Here is a 27142-nt window from a genome sequence, read left to right as displayed (position 1 = left end):
TTTTGAGATGGAGTCTCGCTCTGTCTCCCAGGCTGGAGTGCAATGGCGCGATCTCGGCTCACTGCAGCTTCCACCTCCTAGGTTCAGGTGATTCTCCTGAGGAGCTGGGACTATAGGTGCACACCGCCACGCCCAGCTAATTTTTGTATTTTTAGTAGAGATGGGGTTTTGCCATATTGGCCAGGCTGATCTTGAACTACTGACCTCGTGATCCACCTGCCTCGGCCTCCCAAAGTGTTGGGATTACAGGCGTGAACCACCATGCCTGGCCAAGCCCAGTCTTTTACAACTGAGAACCCTGAGGTTGGTAGAAGGGAGGTGACCTGCCCACACCAGGAGTTAGCAGAAACTTGAACCCATATTTCTTTACTGCTCATGGGCAGAGTAATACTGCTGCTATGATTCCCAGGAGAGAAACGGAACTTTGCTAAACTACCACTTTGGACAAACTCAAAAGCAGATGGGCCATATTTGTGGTCTAAACGCACTTGGAGGCCAGAGACCCTCTGTTACATAGTGCCTGTGTCAGACAGCCCTAGAATTTGGATCCTGGGGCTGGAAAAAGATGAGAATGCTAGGAGACTTTGGTTGTGGCAGACTGCCTCTCAATGGGGCCCACTGTGTTGGCAGAGTGCCAGCGGTGGACTCCTGATACCTGCATTTGCAGAACTGATAGCTGCGGCGAGGCAGTGGTTTGCAGCAGTATAGCGTTCTCACAACATCTCTGGCCACTTCTAGAGGCAGAGGACGGGGTCAGCACCATGGACAGCCCCACGGTCCCGCCTCCCTTTCGTGTGTCAGAACACGCGACCCGGACTAGTCTGGTCTGGTGACGGCCCTAGTCACTGCTGGCTGTTCTAAGCAGGGCGAGGGACTCCCGTGGGTCCCAGAGCAGTCCTTTCGCCCTAGCCGGCTTCTTGCTCTCCTGCGTCCAGTGCTGCTTCCCTCGCTAGCCCCAGGGGTACGAAGGCTCGTGTCGGGAGGTGCGCCCCTCCGGGGCCCGCCGGCCGTCAGACTCGAAGCTGTGGCTGTCATTGCTTCTACAATCAGTGCATGTTCTTCGCTGACGTCAGTCGGAGCTGTCCTGTCGCTATATAAGGCTGGCGGCAGTCCCGGGACAGACCCTGTGTTCCCCAAAGCGCCTTCGGCCCGCCCCGAGGGACAGAGACTGGAGCTCAATCTTGGACCGTACAAACGCTCGCAGACAACCTGTGAGTGGCTCAGCGCGTCCACCCAGCCTCCCCCAGGACCAGGACTCCGCTCAGCTCAGCCACCGCGCTCCTTCGGGAGGGAAGCTGGGTGGAAGGGATGGAACAGCACTGGCGTAGTGGCCGGGGCTGGAGGGCAGGCTGCGGGCATTGGGCGGCGGCCAGAAGGGTCGCCGGGCGAGCGCGGGGAGCGGAGCGGCCTCCTGCAGCTGCCCCAGGCGCACCTCACCCTGCCCCTGTGTGTCCAGGGCCGGCGGCACCATGAGGCAGGCGGGATGCGCGGCGCTGCTGGCTGCGCTGCTGCTCCTGCTACAGCTGTGCCCTGGGAACAGCCAGAGGAGCCCCAAGGCGGCCGGGGTCCAGGACCCGAGTCTGCGCTGGAGCCCCGGGGCACGGAACCAGGGCGGCGGAGCCCGTGCGCTCCTCTTGCTGCTGGCGGAGCGCTTCCCACGCCGCGCGGGGCTAGGCGAGCGGCTGCGGCGGGACAACCCTCCTCTGTCCATTGACCTCACCTTTCACTTGCTGCGGACCCTGCTGGAGCTGGCGCGGATGCAGAACCAGCGGGAGCGCGCCGAGCAGAACCGCATCATATTCGACTCGGTGGGCAAGTGATGACCCGGTTTGTGGCCGCGAAAACTTTGACCCCTTTCCCCCACCCCAGGGTTGGGATGAGGGGCAGAGCCACCAGGGCACTCTCTGCTTGACTATTTTTTAATAAAAGTACTGAAGACCCGTTGGCTTCTGTCGTGGGGGCAGGGCAGTCACAGCAGCGTGGGAACCCGTGGGAAGGTGGGGTCCCCGGGCCAGCGGGAGGGGAACAAAATGCTGTGGGGGGTTCCGGGAGAACGGCTTTCAGCCAGGTCAGCCAGGTGCCTGTGAACCTCAGGGGTCCCCAAATCCCCAGGACCTCAGAGGTCCCGGCACCACCGCCCCGCCCTCGACCATTTTCCCAGGGCGCTGGGCTCACCATTTCGCTCCTGGCATCACAGAGGTGCCCAATAGGGGTTCATTTGGCTTCCGACCCCCGGATGGTCTCAGGTTCTGGGAAGGGCAGGATGGTGGGCGGGTCGCCTCCGAAGCCGAGGCTGCGGGATTGGGCAGCGAAAGGAGATACGGGTCTGGGACGCTCGAGTTCTTTATTGAGATCCTCCCGGGGCGAGTGCCGATTTGGGCGAGGTCGCGGTCTCTGCGCAGATCCTCCCCGACCCTAGCGCCGGCTCTCGAGCAGGGTAGGGTCGGCGCAGGCCTGTGCCCGGGAAAGAAGGCTCGGTGGGCTGGTGCTGCGAAGGCGCCAGGCAGCTCGAGCCCCGCTCACCCCGTCCTCCGCCACGTGGGTTTCTCCTCTACTCAGCCTGCCTTGCCTGCCTCCCAGCACCCCGAGGAAGGGCGGGTGAGAAGAAAGTGTATTTTTCCGCCCTTTGTGGCTCCCGGGTTGGGTGGCAGCGACGAATGGGGGCTCCATGCGACCCGCAGGGAGTACAATCACTGGGGGAGGGGGCGCGAGCACACGAGCCAGGCCCCACCCCAAGCCCCTCGGGCCGCTCTCACCTTAAGGCCCATCCGGCCGCTCTTCCTCCGGCCCCGCGCTGCCCTCGTCTCCGTCCAGGGCCCCCTCCTCATCTTCTTCCTCCCCGGAAGCGCCTGGGCCCAAGGAAGGCCTGGTGAGGTGGAGTCCCTGCCTTTCCGGCCATCGTGCCCTCCTCACCTCCCACACAGAGGGTCCGAACCCCAGTCCCAGCGGCCCTCGGCCACCTCCCTCACCCGGCTGGAAGTCGATGGTCCGCAGCATTTCGGCCACGTGCTCCACGCTCACGGTGAATTGCTCCATGCTCTCATAGCCTGGCTCCGGCCGCCCTGCCAGCTCCACCTTCGACATGGCCCCGACCCTGTGGTGGCCACACGGACTCAGCTGGCAATGCCCCAGCACCCTCAAGCCCCGCCCCCAGCCAGTGGAGCAGCGCAGCCCCCTCCTTTCCCTTCCCGCTGTGCCTACTCACTTATTGATCAGCTCCTTGGCCTGCTGCAGGGAAGAAAAGGAGGGTGAGAGTAAGCACGGGGCCAACCCGGGCAAAGTCCCATTTCTGATTCTCACCATAGTCCTGTGGGGTAGGTGGGAAGGCACATCCCAATCGTTAAGTAGAAAACGAACTCAGAGTGGGTGACTTGCCCACGGTCATAGTGGCAAACAGGTGCAAGAGACAAGACTTGAACCTGGGTCTCCAGGTACCAAGGCCCCAACTCCATCCACTGTGCGGCGCTGCTACCCTCCCCTAGGGCCCACCTGGAGGTAGAGCGCCATCTGTGGCTCTTCCATGGACTGAATGGCTGACTCCACCAGCTTAGAGGAGGCCTCCAGGTGGTCGCCATACTGACGGATGAGGCCGCGGACGCGCTGCAGCTTCTCCTCTTGCTCCCGGGCCAGCGCCTGCAGCAGCTCGCCCTTGCGCTCCTCCAGCACTGAGCACAGGCTCTCAAACCTCTGGTTTAACAACTGCTTCTGCCTCCGGCTATTGTCCTAAAAGATAGAAAGCAAGGCTGAGGGAAGGTGTGGCTGAGACCCGGTGGCTGGGAAAACACAGGGTACTCACAGAGAACCAACACAGAAAGTGACCCACCCATAGTGACACTGTGCATTAGTGGCTGAGCCAGAATCCAGCCCAGATCTTTTCCATAATAAAAACACAATGCTTTAAAGTAGCTTCACTGAGTGTTGTCTATATCCCTAACCCTGGTTTTTATTTGCATTATTCCATTTAATTCTCAAAAAGAACCCATGAGGTAGCTGGTGTACCATTATCATCATCACTGTTTTATGAGGTTAAACAAAACCAAAGCACAGAGAAGTTAAATAATTGGATTAAAGTTTTGCGGCAAAGCTGGAATGAGCACCCAGCAGCCTGGCAAAAGCACCTCCCACCACTCCCAGGACCCCAGAAACTTTTGGACCAGTTTGGGCAGAGGTCAGAGAGGAGCAGTTCTCTTGGGAGCCCGGGGTCCGCAGGCCAGCCAGTTGCTGTTCCCCCCGCCCTCCAGCCCAGGCTCACCTCGATGGTCTGGCACACCTCCTCCATCTGCGTGATGACTGCTTGCACACGGTCATTGCCTGCCACTAGCATCGCGATGCCATCGCTGAGCTCACTCTGATACACACACAGGTTAGCACTTAGAGCTGGGACCTGACCTAGAGCTATACCCCTCACCCCAGCCAGGGTTGCCTAGGAGAGGGCTGGCCCCTCCACCCCACCCCCCATGAGGGCATCTACAGCAATCTAGAAGGTTTGAACCATCAAAAGGTACAGAAGCACATTCTAGGGATTCTAGAAGGAGGTGGTGAGAAGCCCTCCACCACTAAATGGGGAAGGAACAGTCTCCAAACATCCACCAGAGAGTAGGCACTGGGCTAGATGCTTTATCTGTAGATTCGTTTCCTGCGTCAATTCTGAGAAATTCTTCACAATTATCCATCTGCATAATATTGCCTTTTCTCTATTCTCTTTATCCTCTCATTCTGGGAATCTGATTAGACCTGTTAGACCTTCTCACTCTCAGCCTTCTCATCTCCCAGAACTGCACATTCTGTTTTTCTTTTAGTCCTCTCATGCTATTCACTAGTTCTGTTTTCAGACAAATCTATCATTTAATTCATCTGTTGATTTTTTTTTTTTTTTTTTGGAGACAAATTATTGCTCTGTCACCCAGGCTGGAGTGCAGTTGCGTGATCTCGGCTCACTGCAAGCTCCGCCTCCTGGGTTCTCACCATTCTCCTGCCTCAGCCTCCAGAGTAGCTGGGACTACAGGCACCCGCCACCACACCCGGCTAATGTTTTATATTTTTAGTAGAGACAGGGTTTCACCGTGTTAGCCAGAATGGTCTCGATCTCCTGACCTTGTGATTCGCCTGCCTCGGCCTCCCAAAGTGTTGGAATTATAGGCGTGAGCCACCGTGCCCAGCCAATTTTTTTTTTTTTTTTTAAGAGACAGTCTCACTCTGTCACTCAGGCTAGAGTGCAGTAGTATGATCATTGTTCACTGGATCCTCGAACTCCTGAACTCAGGCGATCCTCCTGCTTCAGCCTCCCGAGTAGCTGGGATTACAGGCACACGACACCACTCCCAACTAATTACAACTAAAAAATTTTTTAGGCCGGGTGCAGTGGCTCACGCCTGTAATCTCAGCACTATGGGAGGCCGAGGTGGGTGGATCACGAGGTCAGGAGATCAAGACCATCTTGGCTAACACAGTGAAACCCCGTCTCTACTAAAAATACAAAAAATTAGCCAGGTGTGGTGGTGGGCGCCTGTAGTCCCAGCTACTCGGGAGGCTGAGGCAGGAGAATGGTGTGAACGCAGGAGGTGGAGCTTGCAGCGAGCCGAGATCCTGCCACTGCACTCCAGCCTGGACGACAGAGTGAGACCTCTGTCTCAAAAAAAAAAAATTTTTTTTAGAGATGGAGGTCTCACTCTGTCGCCCAGGCTAGTCTCAAACTCCAGGCCTTATCCTCCTGCCTCAGCCTCCCTAGTCACTGGGTTTACAGGTTCCAGCCACCATGCCCAGCCATCTGTTAAATGTTTTATTTTATATATATATAATATATTATATATATAATGTTTTATATATGTTATATATAATATATTTTATATGTTATATATATATATATATATATTTGAGATAAGGTCTCACTGTCTCCCAGGCTGGACTGCAGTGGCTCAATCTCAGCTCACTGCATCCTCGACCTTCCAGGCTCGGGTGATCCTCCCACCTCAGCCTCCCAGGTAGCTGGGACTACAGGTGCATGCCACCATGTCCAGCTAATTTTTTGCATTTTTTTTGTAGACAGGGTTTCAACATTTCCCCAGGCTGGTCTCCAGCTCCGGGGCTTTAAGTGATCCTCCCACCTCAGCCTCCCAAAGTGTCGGGATTACCGACGTGAGCCACCACACCCAGCTACATGGTTGCTTTTTGGTATTCTATTATTGTTTGTTTTTTTTTAATTTTTCATCTTGTTTTAAAAAGCATTTGATTCATAGTGACTTCCAATTATTTAATAATTCCAATATCTCAGTTCCTTTTGGGGGGTGTCCTAAATCTGTAATTTTTGTGTCTGCTGACTTCACTCATGGATTACGTTTCTCTGTGCACCTTCAATTGTGAGACAATATTTTGTTGATATTAATTAATCTAGGGAATACCTGCGAGCCTAAATTGAGCATATTCTCCTCCAGGCAGTATTTGCATTTGCCTCTGTTGAAAGCCAGGTGGCGCAATTTACTGCTTTAGTTCCTAGGATCCTAGTTTAACCTGCAGTCTCCGGAACCTTTTGCCCTGTTGCCCAGGCTGGAGTGCAATGGCGTTATCTCAGCTCACTGCAACCTCCGCTTCCCAGGTTCAGGCGATTCTCCTGCCTCAGCCTCCTGAGTAGCTAGGATTACAGGGCCTGCAACCACGCCCAGCTAATTTTTGGTATCTTTGGTAAAGAGGGGGTTTCACCACATAGGCCAGGCTGGTCTCGAACTCCTGCCCTAGTGATCTGCCCACCTCAGCCTCCCAAAGTGTTGAGATTACAGGCGTGAGCCACAGCACCCAGCCAGGTCTCGGGAATCTTAGCTGCAGGTATCCCTCTTTTAGGGGTTTGGAGGTATAGTCTGGTCTCTCTAGCTCAGTGACATTGCCAGCACTGGTCCTCTGGGAAATGCTGCCTTTTCTGTGCTTGCCACAGCCTTTTCTTTTCACCCCTCCCCACCCCCACTGATTTCCTTTGCTTCTATATACCAAGCAATATAATTTGAAAATTCTGTTTCACACAAAATCTAGTTGTGTGATAGTGAAAGGACCCTGCGAGTATCTAGCCCACCATACTGAAGTCTCTGCTTTCATCCCTTATCGAATTTTATCCTCATAGCTACTTTCACAAGTAGGCATTTTCACCCTCATTTTACACATGAGGAAAGTGAGGGCTACAAAGGTCCAGTAACATAACTAGGTCACATACCGAGTCAAGCACAGAGCTAGGACTTTCACTCCAATCTGCTTGACTTTTATTTTATTATTTTATTTTCGAGACAGAGTTTCACTCTTTTTGCCTAGGCTGGAGTGCAATGGCGCAATCTCAGCTCACTGTAACCTCCGCCTCTAGAGTTCAAGTGATTCTCCTGCCTCAGCCTCCCAAGTAGCTGGGATTACAGGCGCCCGCCACCATGCCAGCTAATTTTGTATTTTTAGTAGAGAAAGGGTTTCACCATGTTGGCCAGGCTGGTCTGGAACTCCTGACCTCAGGTGATCCACTCACCTTGGCCTCCCAAAGTGCTGGGATTACAGGCATGAGCCACTGCGCCTGGCTTAATCCACTTGATCTTATTTTTATTTATTTATTTATTTTATTTATTATTATTATTATTATTTTTAGATGGAGTCTTGCTCTGTCGCCCAGACTAGAGTGCAGTGGTGCGATCTCGGCTCACTGCAAGCTCCGCCTCCCAGGTTCAAACAATTCTTCTGCCTCAGTCTCCCGAGTAGCTGGGACTACAGGCACCCACCACACCTGGCTAATTTTTTGTAGTTTTAGTAGAGATGGGGTTTCACCATGTTAGCCAGGATGGTCCCAATCTCCTGACCTCGTGATCTACCCGCTTCGGCCTCCCAAAGTGCTGGGATTACAGGTGTGAGCCACCACACCTGGGCTATTTATTTTTAGACAGAGTTTTGCTCTTGTTGCCCAGGCTGGAATGCAATAGCGCGATCTCAGCTTACTGCAACCTCCACCTCCCGGGTTCAAGCAATTTTCCTGTCTCAGCCTCCCAAGTAGCTGGAATTACACGCACATGCCACCACGCCTGGCTAATTTTTGTATTTTTAGTAGAGACGGGGTTTCATCATGTTGGTCAGGCTGGTCTCTAACTCTTGACCGCAGGTGATCCACCCGCCTCCGCCTCTCAAAGTGCTGTGATTACAGGCGTGAGCCACCCCGCCCGGCCTGCTTGACTTTAAAACTAAGTGGAGCAACACTTTGGGAGGCTGAGGTGTCAGGGGCGTTTGAACCAGAGCAACTCCATCTTGAATGGGGCTGGGTAAAATGAGGTTGAGACCTACTGGGCTGCATTCCCAAATGGTTAAGGCATTCTAAGTCATAGGATGAGATAGGAGATCGGCACAAGATACAGGTCATACAGACCTTGCTGATAAAACAGGTTGCAGTAAGGAAGCCGGCCAAAACCCACCAAAACCAAGACGCCAATGAGAGTGACCTCTGGGGGTCCTCACTGCTACACTCCCATTAGCGCCATGACAGTTTACTAATGCCAAGGCAACGTCAGGAAGTTACCCTATATGTTCTAAAAAGGGAAGGCATGAATAATCTACCTCTTGTTTAGCATATCATCAAGAAATAACCACAAAAATGGGCAAACAGGCTGGACCCGGTAGCTCATGCCTATAATCCCAGCACTTTGGGAAGCCGAGGAGGGTGGATCACCTGAGTTCAGGAGTTTGAGACCAGCCTGGCCAACATGGTAAAACCCTGTCTCTACTAAAAATACAAAAATTAGCCAGGCATGGTGGCGGGCACCTGTAATCCCAGCTACTTGGGAGGCTGTGGCAGGAGAATCACTTGAACCTGGGAGGCGGAGGCTGTAGTGAGCTGAGATCGCACCATTGCACTCCAGCCCGGGCGACAAGAGCGAAACTCTGTCTAAAAAAAAGGGCAACCAGCAGCCCTAGGGGCTGGTCTGCCTATGGAGTGACCATTGTCTTATTCCTTTACTTTCCTAATAAACTTGCTTTCACTTTACTCTATGGACTAGCCCTGAATTCCTTCTTGCACAAGATCCAATAACCCTGTCTTGGGGTCTGAATCAAGACCTCTTTCCTCTAACAGAGGCAGGAGGATGGCTTGAGCCCAGGAATTCAAAACAAGCCTGGGCAACACAGTGAGATCTTGTCTCTTTTTAATATTTTATTTTTGTTTTTGAGACAAGGTCTCACTCTGCCACCCAGGCTGGAGTGCAGTGGTTCAATCACGGCTCACTGCAGCCTCAACCTCCTGGGCTCAAGTGATCCCCTCACCTCAGCCTCCTGAGTAGCTGGGACTACAGGCATGCCACCATGCCCAGCTAATTTTTTGTAGAGACAAGGGTCTCACTGTGTTACATAGCCCAGGCTGGTCTCGAACTCCTGGACTCAAACAATCCCCTGCCTCCTTCTTCGAAAGTATTATTAGTACTACTACTACTACTAATATTTATTAGTAGTAGTATCCTCCCAAAGGATTACAAGTGTGAGCCACTGTGCCCTGCCTGAGACCCTGTCTCTATGTAAAAATAAAAAAATTAAGGTCCGGCGCGGGGGTTCACGCCTGAAATCCCAGCATTTGGGAGGCCAAGGTGGTTGGATCACCTAAGGTCAGGAGTTTCAGACCAGCCTGGCCAACATGGTGAAGACCCATCTCTACTAAAAATACAAAAAATTAGCTGGACATGGTGGTAGGTACCTATAATCCCAGCTACTCAGCGGGCTGAGGCAGGAGAATCGCTTGAACCTGGGAGGCAGAGGTTACAGTGAGCCGAGATTGCGCCACTGCACTCCAGCCTGGGCAACAAGAGTGAAACTCTGTCTCAAATAAATAAATAAATAAATAAATAAGCTGGGCATGGCGGCACATGCCTGTAGTTCCAGCTACTCGGGAGACTGAGGTGTTAGGGATCACGTGAGCCCAGGAGTTCAAGGCTGCTGCAGTGAATCACAATCATAGCAGTGCATCCCAACCTGGGCGACAGAGATTCCCACATCTCTTAAAAAATAAATGAATGGAACTGGGCACAGTGGTTCACACCTGTAATTCCAGCACTTTGGGAGGCCAAGGTGGGCAGATCACATGAAGCCAGGAATCAAAAAAAAAAAAAAACTGGGCGTGGTGGCACACACCTGTAATCCCAGGTACGTGGAAGGCTGAGGCATAAGAACGGCTTGAACCCGGAAGCTGAGGTTGCTGTGAGCCAAGATTGCACCACTGCACTGCAGCCTGGGTGACAGTGTGAGACTCCATCTCAAAATAGATAGATAGATAGATAGATAGATAGATAGATAGATAGATAGATAGATAATAGATAGGGCTGAGTGCAGTGGCTCACATCTATAATCTTAGTGTTCTGGGAGGCTAAGACGGGAGGATCACTTGAGCTCAGGAGATCAAGGCTGCAGTAAGTTGTGTTTGTGCCACTGTACTCCAGCCTGGGCAACAGAGTGAGATACTGTCTCTAAATAAAGAAATAAACAAAAGATAAGTGGAGTAAGAGGCTGACATTGAGACCCTGTCCTAAGCCCCCATCTCCCACACATCTACTCCCTCCCTTGTTTGATACCTTCTGGCGTTTGTAAATGGTGGGCAGTGGGGCCACCTCACAGTCCTTGTGGGCACCGAAGACCTTGCAGAGAGAGCAGGTGGGCACCTCACAGCTCAGGCAGTAGATATTGATCTTCTCCTCTTCATGCTCCTCGCACATGAGGTGCTGCTCAGCCTTGGAGTGCAGTGGCCTAGAGAGGAGTGGGCAGGGGGAGGTGGACCTTAAGCATGAAGGGTCCTAGGAACACCTTCTCTTCAGCCTCCACTAACCACCACCACCTTCTCCATCCCTGCAGCTAGTGCTGTGGCTGAAATGGTGAGTACTTCCACAGAGCTCTGAGTTTGGGGAATAGAAGGAGCTAAGAGATAGAGAAGGCCTGGATCCAAGAATAGTCTGTATTTCGGGGGGCAGGGAAGTCCCACAGGACAGGAAGTCTTGGAGGGTTGGCGAGGATCTTGCTGGTGGACTGCCAGCCTCTCCCAGCAGGAGAGGGTAGGAGTGAAGTACTGGCTAGGGAATCAGGGACTGCCCTCTCTGGGAGGCCTGAGGCAATCCCTCTCCGGATCCAGTCCTATTGTCTCTAGACAGAACAGGTGGGTTGACGGTTTCAGTCTCTCCCTTCTGGCTCTGATGGGTTCCTTGGCTATGTCCCAAGCCCTGACATATAGAGAGGCAAGAGACCCTGGTGGCTCACCTGGACGACTCTTGCTTGTAAATGTCAATAATGTTCTCTACTAGCAGGTTTCGCTGCAGGCCGTAGACACCGTGTCTGTCCAGGACAACCTCATGCCTGCAAGATGGGCAGCGGAAACGGCCTCCTGAAGACACAGTGGTGGAGCCCCGGGACTGCCACAGAGGATTTGAGGCCTGCAGGTACAGATGGCTTGAGAGAACAGGCACGGGGAGGCATGAAGGGACTCGGAGGAGGCAGGGGGAAAGGGATTGGGGGCTAGGGAGTAGGAATATGATAGAGGAGATGTCGGCTCTTCTCTGTGGCTGGATCCACCTCTGAGAGCAGCGCAGGGTGTACGGCTATGGAGACCCTGCTTCCCACCTTTGCCTCATTACTCAGCCCACCTCCTAGAGTGCCCCTGCATCTAGAGACCAGCTTTGGTAAAGGCACAGTCAGGCTGGGATCTCTCTAAATGGGCCCAGCTTGGAGCCGTGGGGAGACACTGGCCTTGGCAATAAGGCCGAGGCAGGAAATGGACTCTGAGTGGTGCAGCCAATGTCTTCCAGTCTGGGGCCCTCTTGAGCCACATCTGGGGGAGATTCTCTGCAGTCCTGGAGAGGGGTACAGCAGACACAAGTGCTCAACAATGGGGTTCACAAACAGTAACTAGCCAGGTAATTCTCTGATGCCTTTTTGTTGTTGTTGTTTTTTGAGACAGGGTCTCTCTCTGATGCCCAGACTGGAGTACAGTGGTGGGATCACAGCTCACTGCAGCCTCGACCTCCTGGGCTCAAGCAATCCTCCCATCTCAGCCTTCTGAGTAGCTGGGACTACAGGTATGTACCACCATGCTCAGATAATTTTCTTAATTTTTAGTAGAGATGAAGTATCACTTGTTGCCCAGGCTGGTCTTAAACTCCTGATGTCAAGCGACCCTCCTGCCTCGGCCTCCCAAATTGCTGAGATTATAGGCATGAGCCACCATGCCCAACCTCTTAACTATATAAATTTAGGCAGGTATTCAACCTCGGTAAAGCTGAGGATAAAATCAGATTATTCATTTATAATGTGCCAGGTAGTTGCTAGACTCTGAGATAAGGATACAGAGAAAATGCATCCTGCTCTAAGGACAAGCACCCAACAACTGCATCCAGCAGGATGGGTGTTGTGACAGGGGTAAGTTCAGAAGGAGGACTTAACACCCATCACTTCCTCCCGCTTACATCTCTTTCCTAGAGAAGTTGCTCCATCCTATCCTAGAAGGGAGATCCCTGCCACAGATGACTGATTCAGAGCTAAGGAGGTGATCACCTGACCCAAGCAGAACCAATTAAATGTTCTCTCCTAAGAATTTGCCCTTGAGACTCAGGGGCTTAGCTGGCTGCGCTATGTGCTGCTTAGGAACTGAACAGACCTGTGGAATTGGGCTAAGAGCTGACATCATGGCCACCCTGGAAAGTGTGAGGGGTCATAAACTCTGAACAGAGAAGGCTGGTCTACAGAGAAAAGAGTCTATGTGTGGGGAGATGCAGAGATGAAAGACCAGCAGACACTGCTTATTGTTCCCGGACGTTCACCACCTTTTCTTCTTTAATAATGAGGGCCCTGAGTTTGAACAAGACACATGGTATAATGGGCTGGGCGTGGTGGCTCACACCTGTAGTCCCAGCACTTTGGGAGGCCAAGGTGGGCAGATCACTTGAGCTCGGGAGTCTGAGACCAGCCTGGGCAACATAGCAAGAACTCATCTTTACTAAAAATAAAAAAATTAGCTGGGCACAGTGGTGTACACCTGTAGTCTCAGCCACTCGGGAGGCTGAGGCAGGAGAATTGCTTGAAACCAGAAGACGGAGGCTGCAGTGAGCTGAGATAGTACCACTGCACTCCAGCCTGGGCAACAGAGGGAGACTCCATCTCAAAAAAACAAACGAACGAAAACCGTGAATCTAAGCCTCCCTTCCAACTGGGTGTGGCCAGTTGGCTGTGCTCTGGGATGTATATGCAAATGTTTTGTGTAATTTGTAGGAAATTGCATAAACCATCTTTCAAGAGAGGGGCATGCCCTGCTCCTCCCCTTTTCTCCTGCCTGCTGACTGGAAACAAGATGGGATGGCTCAAGTTGAAGCAGCCATCTTGAGTCATGAAGTGGTAGCCACATGTTGAGAATGGTAACGAGATGAAAGGAGCAGGTCTCTGATGAGGCAGTCCTGGACTGTCCACTCATACTTTCACTTGAGAATAAAGCAAATTTTTACCCTCTTTAAGCCACTGTTATTTTGGTGTTTCTGCCACTCGTAACAGAACCTAATCCTAACTGGTTGGAAAACCATGCATTGAGAGAATAATGGAGACAGTGGTCACCTATGACCTAGCATATTGAGATGCACTTCCTACAACTGGGATACATGAAATTCTCCAAACCCTTATACCATACACCAACCAGAAGACAGTTCGGAAGGCCCCTTGCATGTGGGCAGCAACACCCCATCATGCACAGAGTGCAGCCAAGTCAAGGGTCTTATTTGATCCTTTGGTAGCAAGGGCTGTAGGCAAGGCAGGAAATGTGGACCCACTGTGAAGTCAGCAGCTTATCTTGGGGAGAGTAACTGGTGTGTGCCATAAACACCACATCTTTCTTGGGATTTCTTGAGAATCATGTTAACCTTTAGCCCATGATAAACCTGGGCAGATTAGTTTGAGATAATTCAAGGCGTTTGTACATCTGCCTTGTCAGTAGCTAGAAATGTATGAATACTGTTTAGTTTAGGGAATGCGTTAAAGTGTATAATCACTTGCCTTTTGTTTGCTTAATACAATTACTTTTCAATATTTAGAATCCAAGTGAGGAAAGAGGTGTTGGGAGAACTCTAAGGCTGTAGGCTCCTGTCTTTCCTATCTTTGATTTGCTGATGGTAAGCATATAAAGGTACTTGAATGGGAGGAAGGGGGACCTATATCCCACAGCAAAGATAAACTCTTGGGCAGCCTCTCTCCCCAACCTCCATCCCTCACTGCACCCTTCCTCTTCCTGAGCCACAAAGGCAGGGATACTCATTACTTAACATGCAACAAATGTTTTGAGGCCAGGCGCGCTGGCTCCTGCCTGTAATCCCAGCACTTTGGGAGGCCGAGGCGGGTGGATCATGAGGTCAAGAGTTCAAGACCAGCCTGGCCAACATGGTGAAATCCCATCTCTACTAAAAATACAAAAATTAGCTGGGTGCGGTGGCAGGCGCCTGTTATCCCAGCTACTCAGGAGGCTGAGGCAAGAGAATCGCTTGAACCTGGGAGGTGGAGGTTGCAGTGAGCCGAGATCGTGCCATTGCACTCCAGCCTGGGCGACAAGAGTGAAACTGCATCTCAAAAAAAAAAAAAAAAAAAGTTTTGAGGGCTTATGATGTATAAAGCACTGTGTCATGGGTTTTCCAGACATTATTGTATTTATTCCTCAACAACTTCTAGTAAAGATGGTTAAGGATCCCAGCTACTCGGGAGGCTAAGGCAGGAGAATTGCTCGAACCCGAGAGTCGAACCCAGGAGGCGGAGGTTGCAATGAGCTGAGATTGCACCACTGCACTCCAGCCTGGGCAACAGAGCAGGGCTCTGTCTCAAAAAAAAAAGATGGTCGAGGAGATGAACAATCATCCCTAACTTAGACTACAAGAAATAGAATAATAAGGCCGGGCGCGGTGGCTCAAGCTTGTAATCCCAGCACTTTGGGAGGCCGAGACGGGCGGATCACGAGGTCAGGAGATCGAGACCATCCTGGCTAACACTGTGAAACCCCGTCTCTACTAAAAAATACAAAAAAAACCTAGCCGGGCGAGGTGGCGGGCGCCTGTAGTCCCAGCTACTCGGAGGCTGAGGCAGGAGAATGGCGTAAACCCGGGAGGCGGAGCTTGCAGTGAGCTGAGAACCGGCCACTGCACTCCAGCCCGGGTGACAGAGCGAGACTCTGTCTCAAAAAAAAAAAAAAAAAAAAAAGAAATAGAATAATAATGGCTAACAACTATTGCGCCAGGATTTGCTCTAAGTCTTTCATTTATATTAGTTCATTTAATCATATCAACCCTGAAGAAGGTAGTATTCTTTTTTTTTTTTTTTTGGAGACGGAGTCTTGCTCTGTTGCCCAGGCGGGAGTGCAGTGGCACAATCTCAGCTTACTTCAACCTCCACCTCCCAGGTTTAAGCAATTCCCCTGCCTCAGCCTCCCGAGTAGCTGGGACTACAGGCACCTGCCACCACGCCCGGCTAATTTTTTTGTATTTTAGTGGAGACAGGGTTTCACCATGTTAGCCAGGATGGTCTCAATCTCCTGACCTCGTGATCCACCCGCTTCGGCCTCTCAAAGTGCTGGGATTACAGGCGTGAGCCACTGTGTCTGAAGTAGCTAATACTCTTAGCCCCATTTCAAGGATGAGGAAATTGTGTCCCAGTGAAATTAAATAAATTGTACATGGTCGTGAGCTGATAGGTGGCAAAGCCAATACTGGAACTTAGGCACTCTGACTCCAGAGCCTGTCCTAATAATCATTGTGTTCCATTGTCAGACACAATAAAACTTAGGCCAGGCTGTGCATGGTGGCTCACGCCTGTAATCCCAACACTTTGGGAGGTCAAGGCAGCAGGATGGCTTGAGTGCAGGACTTCAAGACCAGCCTGGGCAGTACAGTGAAACCCCATCTCCACAAAAAAAGAAAAAGTAAGGTGGCTCATGCCTTTAGTCCCAGGTACTTGAGAGGCTGAGGTGGGAGGATCACTTGAGCCCAGGAAGTCAAGGCTGCAGTGAGTTGTGATCACGCTACTGCACTACAGTGTGGGTGACGAGACCTGTCTCAAAAACAAAACAAACAAACAAAAAACAAAACAAAAAAACCCTTAGAGCTAATATTTATTTCTCTGAGTCTCAGGCAGAGGCAGTTTGTTGTTGTTGTTGCTGTTGTTTTTGAGACACAGTCTCACTCTGTTGCCAGGCTGGAGTGCAGTGGCAGGATCTTGGCTCACTGCCACTTCCACCTCCCGGGTTCAAGCGATTCTCCTGCCTCAGCCTCCTGAGCAGCTGGGACTGCAGGCACCCGCCACCATGCCCAGCTAATTTTTTGTAATTTTAGTAGAGACCGGGTTTCCCCATGTTGGCCAAGCTGGTCTCGAAATCCTGACCTCAGGTGATCCGCCCGCCTCAGACTCCCAAAGTGCTGGGATTACAGGCGTGAGCCACCACGCCTGGCTGTTTTTTGTTTGTTTGTTTGTTTTTGTTTTTTTTTAATTTTTTAAAGTAAAACAAGTAAAAGGGTAATGAAGGAATAAACCTCAAACCTTCACAGAGGAAAGAAACTACAGCCTGAAAACCAACTATGAAACGGTGGGCTAAAGCTATTTAAGCAAAGATCAACAAAAGATGACTCATCAAATTAAAACGCTGTGTGCCATGGTTGCTTTCAACCAGAATGACCTGTTTGTCTGTGAAATGGAGAGGAAATAGCTCAAGTCTCAGAGGAGACCTCCTCCCATGGACCTGTGTGTGCCTCTATGGTAGATAAGTCACCGGATTCTGCATGAAAAATATTCCAAGACAACGTAACCAAACTGAGACACTCAACTACCTATTAATTCAGGTCATACCCCTCTATTCACCAAAGAAGGCACAGAACTAAAGAGAGATTGCAAACCAATGACAACACCCAACCAGGCAGCTTATATTTAAGAGGTCAGTGAAAGACAGCCAAGATAAACACAGTGGGTTGAGTTAAGAATTCACCTTCAGCTCCAGATAAAAGTACCCTGATGAAAGAGGAGTGAAAAGCAGACAGAATCCAACAAAAGATGCAAACCAGATAATACAAAAATAAAAGAAAAAAGAAAACTTGACAAACAAGGGACAGATACTCTAAGAATCAATGCCATTTCGATATACCATTTTAAAAGAAATAACAAAAACAAAGAGATATAAGTGATCAAAGCTGGCGAAGAAAAGAGAGCTGGAAGAATTAAGGAAGGAAATCAAGTAAATATCAACAAAGAAAAAATACACATTTGACACAGTAGAATGGATGATGCTGATAAAAGTCACATAGATTACAATAGAAATTATCAGCTAAAAGTAACTAGATCTGCAGCCTGTAACATGGATAAACCCTGAAGACATTATGCTAAGCAAAATAAGCCAGATACAAAAGGACAAATATTGTATGATTCCTCTTAAATGAGGCACCTGGCATAGGATGGATGGTGGTTGCCAGTTGCTGGAAGGAGGGGGAGTAGGAAGGTATTGTTTAAGGGGTGTGGGGTTTCAGTTTGGGGTGGTGATAAAGTTCTGGAGATGGATAGTGGTGACGGTTTTACAACAATGTAAATGTACTTAATGCCATTGAACTGTGCATTTAAAAAATAGTTAAGATGGTACATTTCACTTCATATGCATTTTACAAAAATAAAAAAAATTTTTTTTGAGACAAGATCTCTCTCTCTGTTATCTCAACTTCCTGGGCTCAAGGGATTCTTTCACCTCAGCCTCCTGAGTAGCGGGGACTGCAGGTGTGCCACCATGCCCAGCTAATTTTTAAAAAATATTTCTGCAGAGCTAGGGTCTTGCTAGGCTGCCCAGGCTGATGTCAAATTCCTGGCCTCAAGCTATCCTCCTACCTTAGCCTTCCAAAGTGCTGGGATTTCAGGGGTGAGCCCCCATGCCAGGCTTACAATATTTAGAAAGAAAAAAGTAATCAGGACTTGGGTTATCTTGGCCAATGTCTTCCTTCAAACTCCCGACAGCCAGAACTGAAGGAGGCACACTGACACTACCTCTTCACCACTCTCCTGCCTGCCAAAGCAATATCTTTAGCAGCTCATCTCATTGGTTAGTCATTGCATTTCTTCTGGAGCCCAGAGGGCTAAGAGGCATCAGTACTCAGGCAGTCCAACCCTAAGTCTTTTGAAGGTTTCTTTCTTGGGAGAGAGAAATTGGGAGTGTATGAGCTCAGAGGGCAGGGCGGTGGGGAGAAGCTGCACCTCTGCCTTCCTCACTGTCTGGCTCAGGGCTGGTACCGCTCCCTGCTGCGGACACCACAGTCCAGTATTTTGCATGTAGCCTTTCATCCCCCATTCCCAGAGTTCCCTCCTGATTCACAAGTCCAGTTCCTCCTGCCATATCCTCTGTGGGGCCTGGCTGGCTTTCTTCTTAACCTCCAGGGCAGCCCTTCCCTTCTGTGATTGCTTCAGCAATGCTAGCCCCCAGCCAAATCCTAACCCCATTTCCTTTGCTAGTCTCTCTGGCCAATATTTACATACATGTGCTTTTTGGCATTAAGACTACATTTGACTTGTAATGAAATAGTAAAGTTTATCCTTCAGACTTTCCAGGGCCTCTGGCTCATATTGCTTAGAGGCCCTCATTGTATTTCCCAAAATACGGTATAATACTGATGACAAGCATGAAAACTGGAGGTGGTATGGGGATGGATGTTCAAGATTTTTTACGTATTAATTCTAATGCATATTAGGAAAAAAAACCAGCCCACAAAACTGACAATTTTTCATGGATTTCATTGTGTAGAATAAGGATAAAGTAAATATTTAAGGTTTAAAAGTCATTTTTGTTTGTTTGTTTTTGAGACAGGGTTTCACTCCTGCAGCCCAGGCTAAAATGCAGTGGCACAATCTCGGCTCACTGTCGACCTCTGCTTCCCGGGCTAAAGTGATTCTCTAGCCTCAGCCTCCTGAGTAGATGGGACTACAGGTGTTCACCACCACACCCAGCTAATTTCTTTATATTTTAGTAGAGACAGGGTTTCACCATGTTGGCCAGGCTGGTCTCAAACTCCTGAGCTCAAGTGATCCACCTGCCTTGGCCTCCCAAAGTGCTGGGGTTATAGGTGTGAGCCACTGTGCCCAGCCTAAAAGTGAGTGTTTTAAAATAGAACTACTAAATTATAGTACAGGTGGTACATAGCTATGGCAAAAATCAGGAAGGTGGGCGGATCACTTGAGGTCAGGAGTTTGAGACCAGTCTGGCCAACATGGTGAGACCCTGTCTCTACTAAAAATACAAAAATTAGCCGGGCATAGTGGCATGCACCTGTAATCCCAGCTACTCGGGAAGCTGAGGTATGAGAATCGCTTGAACCTGGGAGGTGGAGTTTACAGTGAGCCGAAATGAAGCCACCTCACTCCAGTCTGGGCTACTGAGTGAGATTCTGCCTCAGAAAAAAAAAAAGGGAGAGAGAGAGAGAGATAGGGTCTCACTATGTTGCTCAGGCTGGCCTCAAACTCCTAGGCTCAAGCAATCCTCCTGCTTCAGCCTCCTGAGTACCTGGGACTGTAGGTGTGTGCCACTGCTCAGGATCCTTTTTAGACATTTCCTCCCAATAGCTCCCATTCCCCCCATTAAATATTAACATCATAGATATACTGTGTATCTGTTTATGTACCACATGCTTATCTACCCTTTACACATAAAAAGAGTAAAATTTGGCCATGTGTGGTGGCTCACACCTGTAATCCCAACACTTTGGGTGGCCGAGGTGGGCGGATCACCTGAGGTCGGCAGTTTTGAGACCAGCCCGACCAATATGGAGAAACCCCATCTCTACTAAAAATACAAAATTAGCCAGGCACATGCCTGTAATCCCAGCGACTTGGGAGGCTGAGGCAGGAGAATTGCTTGAACCGGGGAGGTGGAGGTTGCGGAGAGCCGAGATCGCGCCATTGCACTCCAGCCTGGGCAACAAGAGCCCCCTTCCAAGAATCAATTTTTTTCCCCTTGAGAGCAATATCGCTCCCATTGAGAATACATGCTGTATTCTAATGCCATCAGTTTCCTTTATAATCACATGTATTACATGGTACGCATTTAAAAATATTGTTATTAGAAAGGATCCATAGGTTTCACACACTGACAAATTGGTCCATGGCACACACAAAAAATTACTCCCTACCCTGATTGTAAGTCCCTCAATTTTCTCATCACAAATAAGGATTTTATACTCTAAGGGATACATGATAACTTCCTTAATACATCTTCATAGCTGACAGTCTCTACATTAGGCTAAAGATCTTTCAGCTAATATCCAGTTAGAAAAATCCTATCTTCTGCTTCTGTTTATCTTTCAATTTCGAGACTAAGAGATAACTGATTGGTTCTATTATACACATAAATGTCTTGTTCTTTCCTTCAATCTTACATTTATGCAAGGAAGCCAGCCCCATAAAGTAAAATGTCATGTGCCAATGATGTGGTGTGTAGAGGAAATTCCATCACTCTAGGAAATGTAACAGAACACCTAGATTTATGTCCCTAGTCTGTCCCTTTGTTTGTGTGACTGTGACCTGTTTCCTGTGTTCTCTTCTGTAAAACGGAGATAACGTCCATTCGATCTAACTCAAATGGAATCATGTTTGTGAAAGCATTCTATAAATTATAAGGCATGCACAAACACAGAGGACTGTTAACAATCCTAATCTAGACCTTTAAAAGAAATGACCACACAGAACCACAGGGTATGAAATGACTGTTCTTTCTCCACTGTGAAGGATAAGATGGAGTGGAACAAATAAGTGGAATTTAATTCTAGGCTATGTTCAAGGCTGTTGTGTGGAATACATGCCACGAGCTCTCTTTCTCTCTTTTAGGCTTTACGATGCCTTCTATTTCCTTTGTAATGTTCCACAGCATCTAATAGAAATGTTCCATCTCGAAAGATGCTCTGTAAATGCAGCTAGTCTATCAAATCCATACTTATGTCAGAATGTTTTCTCTCTTCCCTGGCTATCCAGAGAGATGCTAATTTGGGACACAGGTTCTGGATGCAAAGGGGGATTTTTGGAGGCTATTTCCCCCAACCTGAAGGCCTGGCCAATGATGAATGATGGACTGTGCAAGTTCTGTGAGCCAGACACTCAGAATATGCTGGAAAAACCTTGGGAAAACGGTGGGCAGAAGACCAGACATTTGGAGAAAAGCCGAAGAGCCTGAGAAGAATCCAGGTTTTGGTAAAAGCTGAGCTGCAGGTATAAGAGGGACTGTAAACAGAGGGCTAGCTATGGGTGGCAGAACCTAGGAAAGAGTCTGGCCCAAGGGGCTGGTAAACCAAGCCCTACTGCTTGGAAGGAGGAGCGATAAGCAGAAGAGTGGGCCAAATTAGGGCAGTGGGCACAGAATGGAAAGCCTTCAAAAAATGGAAAGCCACAAAAATATCTTTCGACTTTGTGAAACCAAATCGTTAGAATTGCAAGAGATGTTAAAGGTCAGTTTAAGGCCAGGTGCAGTGGCTCATGCCTATAACCCCAGAGCTTTTGGAGGCTGAACTGAGAGGATCGCTTGAGGCCAGGAGTTTGAGACCAGCCTGGGCAACATAGTAAGACTCTGTCTCTACAAAAACATTTTTTTTTTTTAATTGGCTGGGTGTGGTGGAACATGCCTGTAGTCCTAGCTACTTGAGAGGCTGAGGCAGGAGGACCGTTTGAGCCCAGGAGTTCAAGGTTACAGTGGGCTATGATCGTGCCACTGTACTCCAGCCTGGGCGACAGAGTGAGACCCTGTCTCTGGGGAAAAAAAAATCAGTTTAAAACACCCTTTTCTGCCAGGCACAGTTGCTCATCCTGGCACTTTGGGAGGCTGAAGTGGGAGGATCCCTTGAGTCCAGGAGTTGGAGAACAACCTGGGCAACATAGACCCTTGTCTCTACAAAAAATTACAAAAAAATTAGCCAGGCATAGTGGTGCATGCCTGCTGTCCCAGCTACAGGAGGCTGAGGTGGGAGGGATGGCTAGAGCCTGAGAACTCGAGGCTGCAGTGAGCCATCATCACACCACTGCACTTAACCTGGGTGATAGAATGAGATCCTGTCTCAAAAATAAATAAATAGGCCGGGCACAGTGGCTCACGCCTGTAATCCCAGAACTTTGGGAGGCCGAGGTGGGCGGATCACGAGGTCAGGAGATTGAGACCATCCTGGCTAACACGGTGAAACCCCGTCTCTACTAAAAATACAAAAAATTATCCGGGCGGGGTGGCGGGCGCCTGTAGTCCCAGCCACTCAGGAGGCTGAGGCAGGAGAATGGTGTGAACCCGGGAGGCGGAGCTTGCAGTGAGCTGAGATTGCGCCACTGCACTCCAGCCTGGGCGACAGAGCAAGACTCCGTCTCAAAAAAAATAATAAAAATAAATAAACAAATAAACAAACACCCTTTTCATTTATAGTCATGTAAACAGGCTTGAAGTGATGAAATAGCCTGACTGCACTGTGTGGCAAATTAACAAAGAAACTCATCAGAGGAGAATCCAGGAGTGCTAAGCCTCAATCTAGGTTTTTGTTCTCACTAAATCAAGATTCTTCCCTACAGAAGAGCCCTAACCCTGCTACAAATTTAATGCAATTCATAAAATTTTAGTGAACCAATTTCGCATCAGGGAGACCGGCCCAAAGTTGGACTGAAGAAGTCCTGGCGCCTTCAGAATGGGTAGAAGTGGTCGAGGAGGCAGGCTGGGTAGAATCTTCTCTGGCAGGCCTGTACCTGATGACACCTGGTCCTGACGACTAGAGGATAAAGAAATGGAATTTGGGTGGCGCAAAACAAAAGTCATCTCTCTTAGACTGCCCCTTGTTAGAGAAGGAGGCTCCTTTCTTGACAATCCCCCCTCTGCAAGTCCCTCCGTAGACAGACATCCTCCAGAAAAGCTGTTCCAGAACAACCTTCTTACAAGGCCTTTTGGTTGTCTGTTAAATTACAACAGGTTGCAGGCTCAAAAACAAATGCCCACAGTGAAGTGGAGGCAGGTATAAAAATAAACTGAAGGCTTGCTTTAAAGCCGTTTAGGAGTGAATAGAATTTACAAATACAGAAACACATGGGAAGATGTTTGTGTCAAATTCCCACACCAACAGCTTTCCTTTAGTGGAAGTTCTTGGTAGCTGAGTGGGTGCAAGTGTGGGGAAAGGAGGAGGAAGAAATTAGGGGGGTTAATGTGGTGTCTTGGTGTTTCATTCTGTTTCAATTCAGAGAGAAAGAGTTGTTACAGCTCTAAAAAGAATTACATTAAGATGGCCACTATGTAAAAATGTTTGGGGATATGGGCTTGAATGTAACATGCAAAAACTGCTGGGCTTGGTGGTGTGCACTCCAGAGGCTGAGGCAGGAAGATAACTTGAACCCAGGAGTTCAAGATCAGCCTGGGTAACATAGTGTGACACCATCTCAAAAACAAAAAACAAAGTAATATGCAAAAATAAAAATAACTGTATTGGGGAGGTAAGATTATGGATGATTTCCTCCCAACCCCTTAATACTGTTCAACTAACAGTATTTTCTTTTTTGTAGAGATGAGGTCTCACTATGTTGCCCAGGCTGCTGTCAAATTCCTGGGCTCAAGTGATCCTCCTGTCTCAGCCTCCCAAAGCGTTGGGATTACAGGTGTGAGCCACCTCATGTAGCCACTATTTTAAAATAAATTGTTTCCAAATTTTGCTTCCTGGCTCTCTAGTTAACTTGGTCTTATAAAATCCCAATTCCCAAAAACTCGTTTGTTGTCCATCATGGCAGTTTTTAGGACAATACAACACAGGAAACCATCTAAATGTTTTAGAGGACAGATTATTTAAGTAGACTGTGGTCCAGACATAACAATGAAAACTACACAGCTATTTAAAAAGGAAGACATAAATCTGAATGGTGGATACAGACAATCACCCACAGCGAGTAAGGGAACAAAGGCAGGTGGGGGGCGATGGGTCTCGCCTGAGAACATATACACATGCAAACATGTGCCGATTTGTGGAAATTTTCTGGAAGTATTCCCAAGAAAGTTGGTAATAGTTGCTTCTATCTGGTGAAGACAACTGACGGTCTGAGGTGAATAGCAGATTTGCTTTTCATGATATGAACCCCTACACTGCTTGGAAACAGTATGTTTACATGTTACAAATTCTAAATGATATATTGGTATTGCTTTGATAACCGTTAACTTTCTAGGCAACACTCTAAGGGTATTCTTCCTAAGTGGTTTGAAGACAGAGGAAAAGTCCTATTCTTTCCAAAAGTCCTATTCTTGCCCCATACTTAGAAAACAGACAATCTGATTATGCCTACAGTTGTCAAAATGTGGAGGCAATGTGCGAAAAAACTAAATCTGCTCATCTTTCAGAGGGAGATCTACTGAGATATATTGAGATATACAGACTTGAGTGCAGCTGAAGAACTGGGTCAGCCTCCCACCAGGCCCTCCCAAATAAGCAGCAAGGGATGAGCTCTTCACTCTTCCTCCTTGGAGGGGCCAGGGCTGCTCTGCACCTCAAACGACACACATCACTCCAGACCCACAGAGCCACCCCAAAGCCCTGGATATCATGTTATCTCCAAATATTCTGTACAGGGTTTGCCCCAAGCCATTCCAAGGTCTCTCTGAGCCCAGATCAGTATTCCAGAGCTTTCTGGAACTGAAACAGTGTGCTTGGGTAGAAAGGGTTGACTTAAACAAGCAGGTCACGTGAACACATTCTAGCTTCCATGTATGGGGCCTGTTCCTGGGCCCCTCTGCCAGATGACAGAGGCACCCAGAAATGCTCTTGGACATTCTGACCACTTTTCTACAGGACATGTCACCTTAACTTTCAAAACTTCTCTTTGTTTTCACATATTTCAAGTTCCAGTGAGAGGATGTTTCACTGTAAGTTCATGAGAAAGGATGGCAAAATCTTTCCGCCATTCCCTCCTAGGCATCTCCGCCTGAAGGATGTTCAGAGTTCCTCAGACCAAGGAAACACCAAGATAGTGGGCAAAGCATTGCCTCTCATGCAGGACTTCATGCCCAGGATGAGGAGGCATAGCATTTGGTCTAGGTCCCCCGAGACGGAAAATCTACTGCCTCTGAGATACTCTGGAGCTGAATAATGGAAGGTTTGGACACATAAAGAATAGGAGAGGGAACGGGCCTCAATGGGAAGATGGCAGGAGAGACCACAGAGTGCTGGTCTTCAGTGAAGATGGTACACAGCAGACACACAAGGGGAGGGTCACAGGGTAGGTACATCGTGGGACGGCGAGACCTAGCCAGCCCATTCCTTTCCCAAACAAGCTGCCCCGAGGAACTTAAAAGGGAAGTATTTTCTTGGTTAGGTTAAAAATCCCTTGCGTTTAACACATTTCCTCATCATTTCTGACACTGAAGAATACTTTTTTGGGATGTTCCGTATCACTGACACACATACTAAACCAGCTCTGGTCTATTCAGGGTTTGTTTTTGTTTTTGTGTTTTTGAGACAGAGTCTTGTTCTGTCACCCAGGTCAGAGTGCAGTGGCATGATCTCGACTCATGGCAACCTCCACCTCCTGGGTTCCAGTGATTCTCCTGCCTCAGCCTCCTGAGGAGCTGGGACTACAGGCGCCCGCCACCACGCCCAGCTAATTTTTGTATTTTTGGTAGAGATGGGGTTTCACCATATTGGCTAGGCTGGTCTCGAACTCCTGACCTCGTGATCCACAGGCCTTGCCTCCCAAAGTGCTGGGATTACAGGCGTGAGCCACCACGCCCGGCCACATTCAGGGCTTTTGCTTAATCGGCAAGGCCGTGTGTGTGTGTGTGTGTGTGTGCCTTTGCCCTCCACTCTCCCTGATCTCTGTTCCATTTCATAGCCTACTAGAACCTCCCCGGTAGCACAGGAAAAGAAAAATAAGCCCACTTATAATCCATTCTGGTATATGCAGCTTTTATTTCTAAACCAGTGGCTAAAATGGTATCTGTGAATTTGATTAGCTATGCTTGGCTCCATGACCACAAATAAACCAAAACTGGCTAGACTTCTAAGAAGTAAATTTCTTTGCCTTCTCTCTGCTTGTCAAGTGACCTCAATAGCTTTGAACCAGTAGGCCTCTTGACTGAACAATGTGGAGGGTAACAGGTATGAACTCAAGTTGGGGAGAGTTCCCAGTCTCCTGCCCACTATGTCTAACTCTGTCCTCCACAATGGATGCCCTGAACTTTCCTTAAACACAAATCGTTTTACTGCCATTATGGAGCTTTCTCACAGGGTTGGGTTTTTTTTGTTTGTTTTTTAACATTTCATTATCTCATTAATCTTTTCTCCGTATTTTCCGCAATGCTCTCAACGTGTGAAACTCCAAGCTGGAATGCAGAGTCTGGCACAGACTCTTACAAAGCCCAGTGTAGGATCCCCTCCCTCCCAGTTTCCACAGGGTCTCCTTTCCTCAGCAGATCCCAGCACTCCAGCTGCCGTCTATGGACAGGCTGTACCTGCCAGCCTGCAGGGCAGCTGCTGACTCATGCTTACTCTGGGATTTGCTTGGACCCCAGCCCTTCTGCTCTCCAGCCACAACAGCCACCACCCACCTCAGAGAGCACTCTATCCATCACATTCTGGGGTCTCAGCTCTGACCCGATCAGTCCCCCACAGGTCTGCATTGCTTTACCTGGCCCTGCCCCATCCCTGGCACCCACCTGGAAGACATCGTTGGCACACTTGCGGCACAGGTTGTGTTGGCAGGGCAGGATCACCACTGGTTTGGAGAACATCTCCAGGCAGATGGGGCAGATGAGCTGCTTCTCCAGGTTGTCCATGCTGTGTGCATCCCCTAGCAGCGGCTTGAAACCCACGGCGAAGTTCATCCCCTCGGTGGTTGTGCCTACCCTGGCCTGGGCCCTGCTCCTGGCCTTCACTCACTGGCTGTAGACCCTTCCTCACTCAGACGGCCTGTGGATTCCCTTCTGTGGCTCACTCTTGAAATAACTCTGCTATCTCTCCTGTCCCGTTAACAACCTGTCTCGTCCCAGATAGCAGTCTTCAGACACTTCTCTGTCTCTACTTTCTGCTCTGCACCCTCGCCAGGCTCACGTAGTTTTAGCTATCCCTCTCTCTCTGTAAAGTCCTTTTGTTTCCCAAATGACTCTCTCTTGTTCACTCTGTGGGTAGCACTGTTT

The 27142-nt window shown here is 49.2% G+C and overlaps 2 protein-coding genes across 3 annotated transcripts; one reads left to right on the top strand and one right to left on the bottom strand.

Moving 5' to 3' along the window:
• The first annotated feature begins 122 nt into the window (after window positions 1–122).
• On the top strand, window positions 123–1941 carry UCN (urocortin). Its single transcript, XM_023229997.2, has 2 exons — window positions 123–1211; window positions 1457–1941. The coding sequence occupies exon 2, from the start codon at window positions 1470–1472 to the stop codon at window positions 1818–1820; it is 351 nt and encodes a 116-aa protein (XP_023085765.1). The 5' UTR covers window positions 123–1211; window positions 1457–1469; the 3' UTR covers window positions 1821–1941.
• On the bottom strand, window positions 1906–27142 carry TRIM54 (tripartite motif containing 54). 2 transcript variants are annotated; one of them, XM_023229995.2, is made up of 10 exons: window positions 26663–27142; window positions 11239–11411; window positions 10563–10734; window positions 10332–10457; window positions 4253–4348; window positions 3490–3723; window positions 3206–3228; window positions 2970–3094; window positions 2757–2849; window positions 1906–2454 (listed from the first exon to the last, which is right to left on the bottom strand). In XM_023229995.2, exons 1-9 carry the CDS (start codon window positions 26828–26830, stop codon window positions 2758–2760), a joined length of 1209 nt encoding a protein of 402 aa, XP_023085763.1. In that variant the 5' UTR covers window positions 26831–27142; the 3' UTR covers window positions 1906–2454; window position 2757. The 2 variants fall into 2 exon arrangements, with proteins under 2 accessions (XP_023085763.1, XP_023085764.1); XM_023229996.2 differs by lacking the exon at window positions 10332–10457.

The sequence above is a fragment of the Piliocolobus tephrosceles genome, chromosome 15, assembly GCF_002776525.5.
Source record: "Piliocolobus tephrosceles isolate RC106 chromosome 15, ASM277652v3, whole genome shotgun sequence".
Taxonomy (NCBI): domain Eukaryota; kingdom Metazoa; phylum Chordata; class Mammalia; order Primates; family Cercopithecidae; genus Piliocolobus; species Piliocolobus tephrosceles.
Note: the sequence above shows the minus strand (reverse complement) of the source record. Positions and strands in the feature narration are given on the sequence as shown.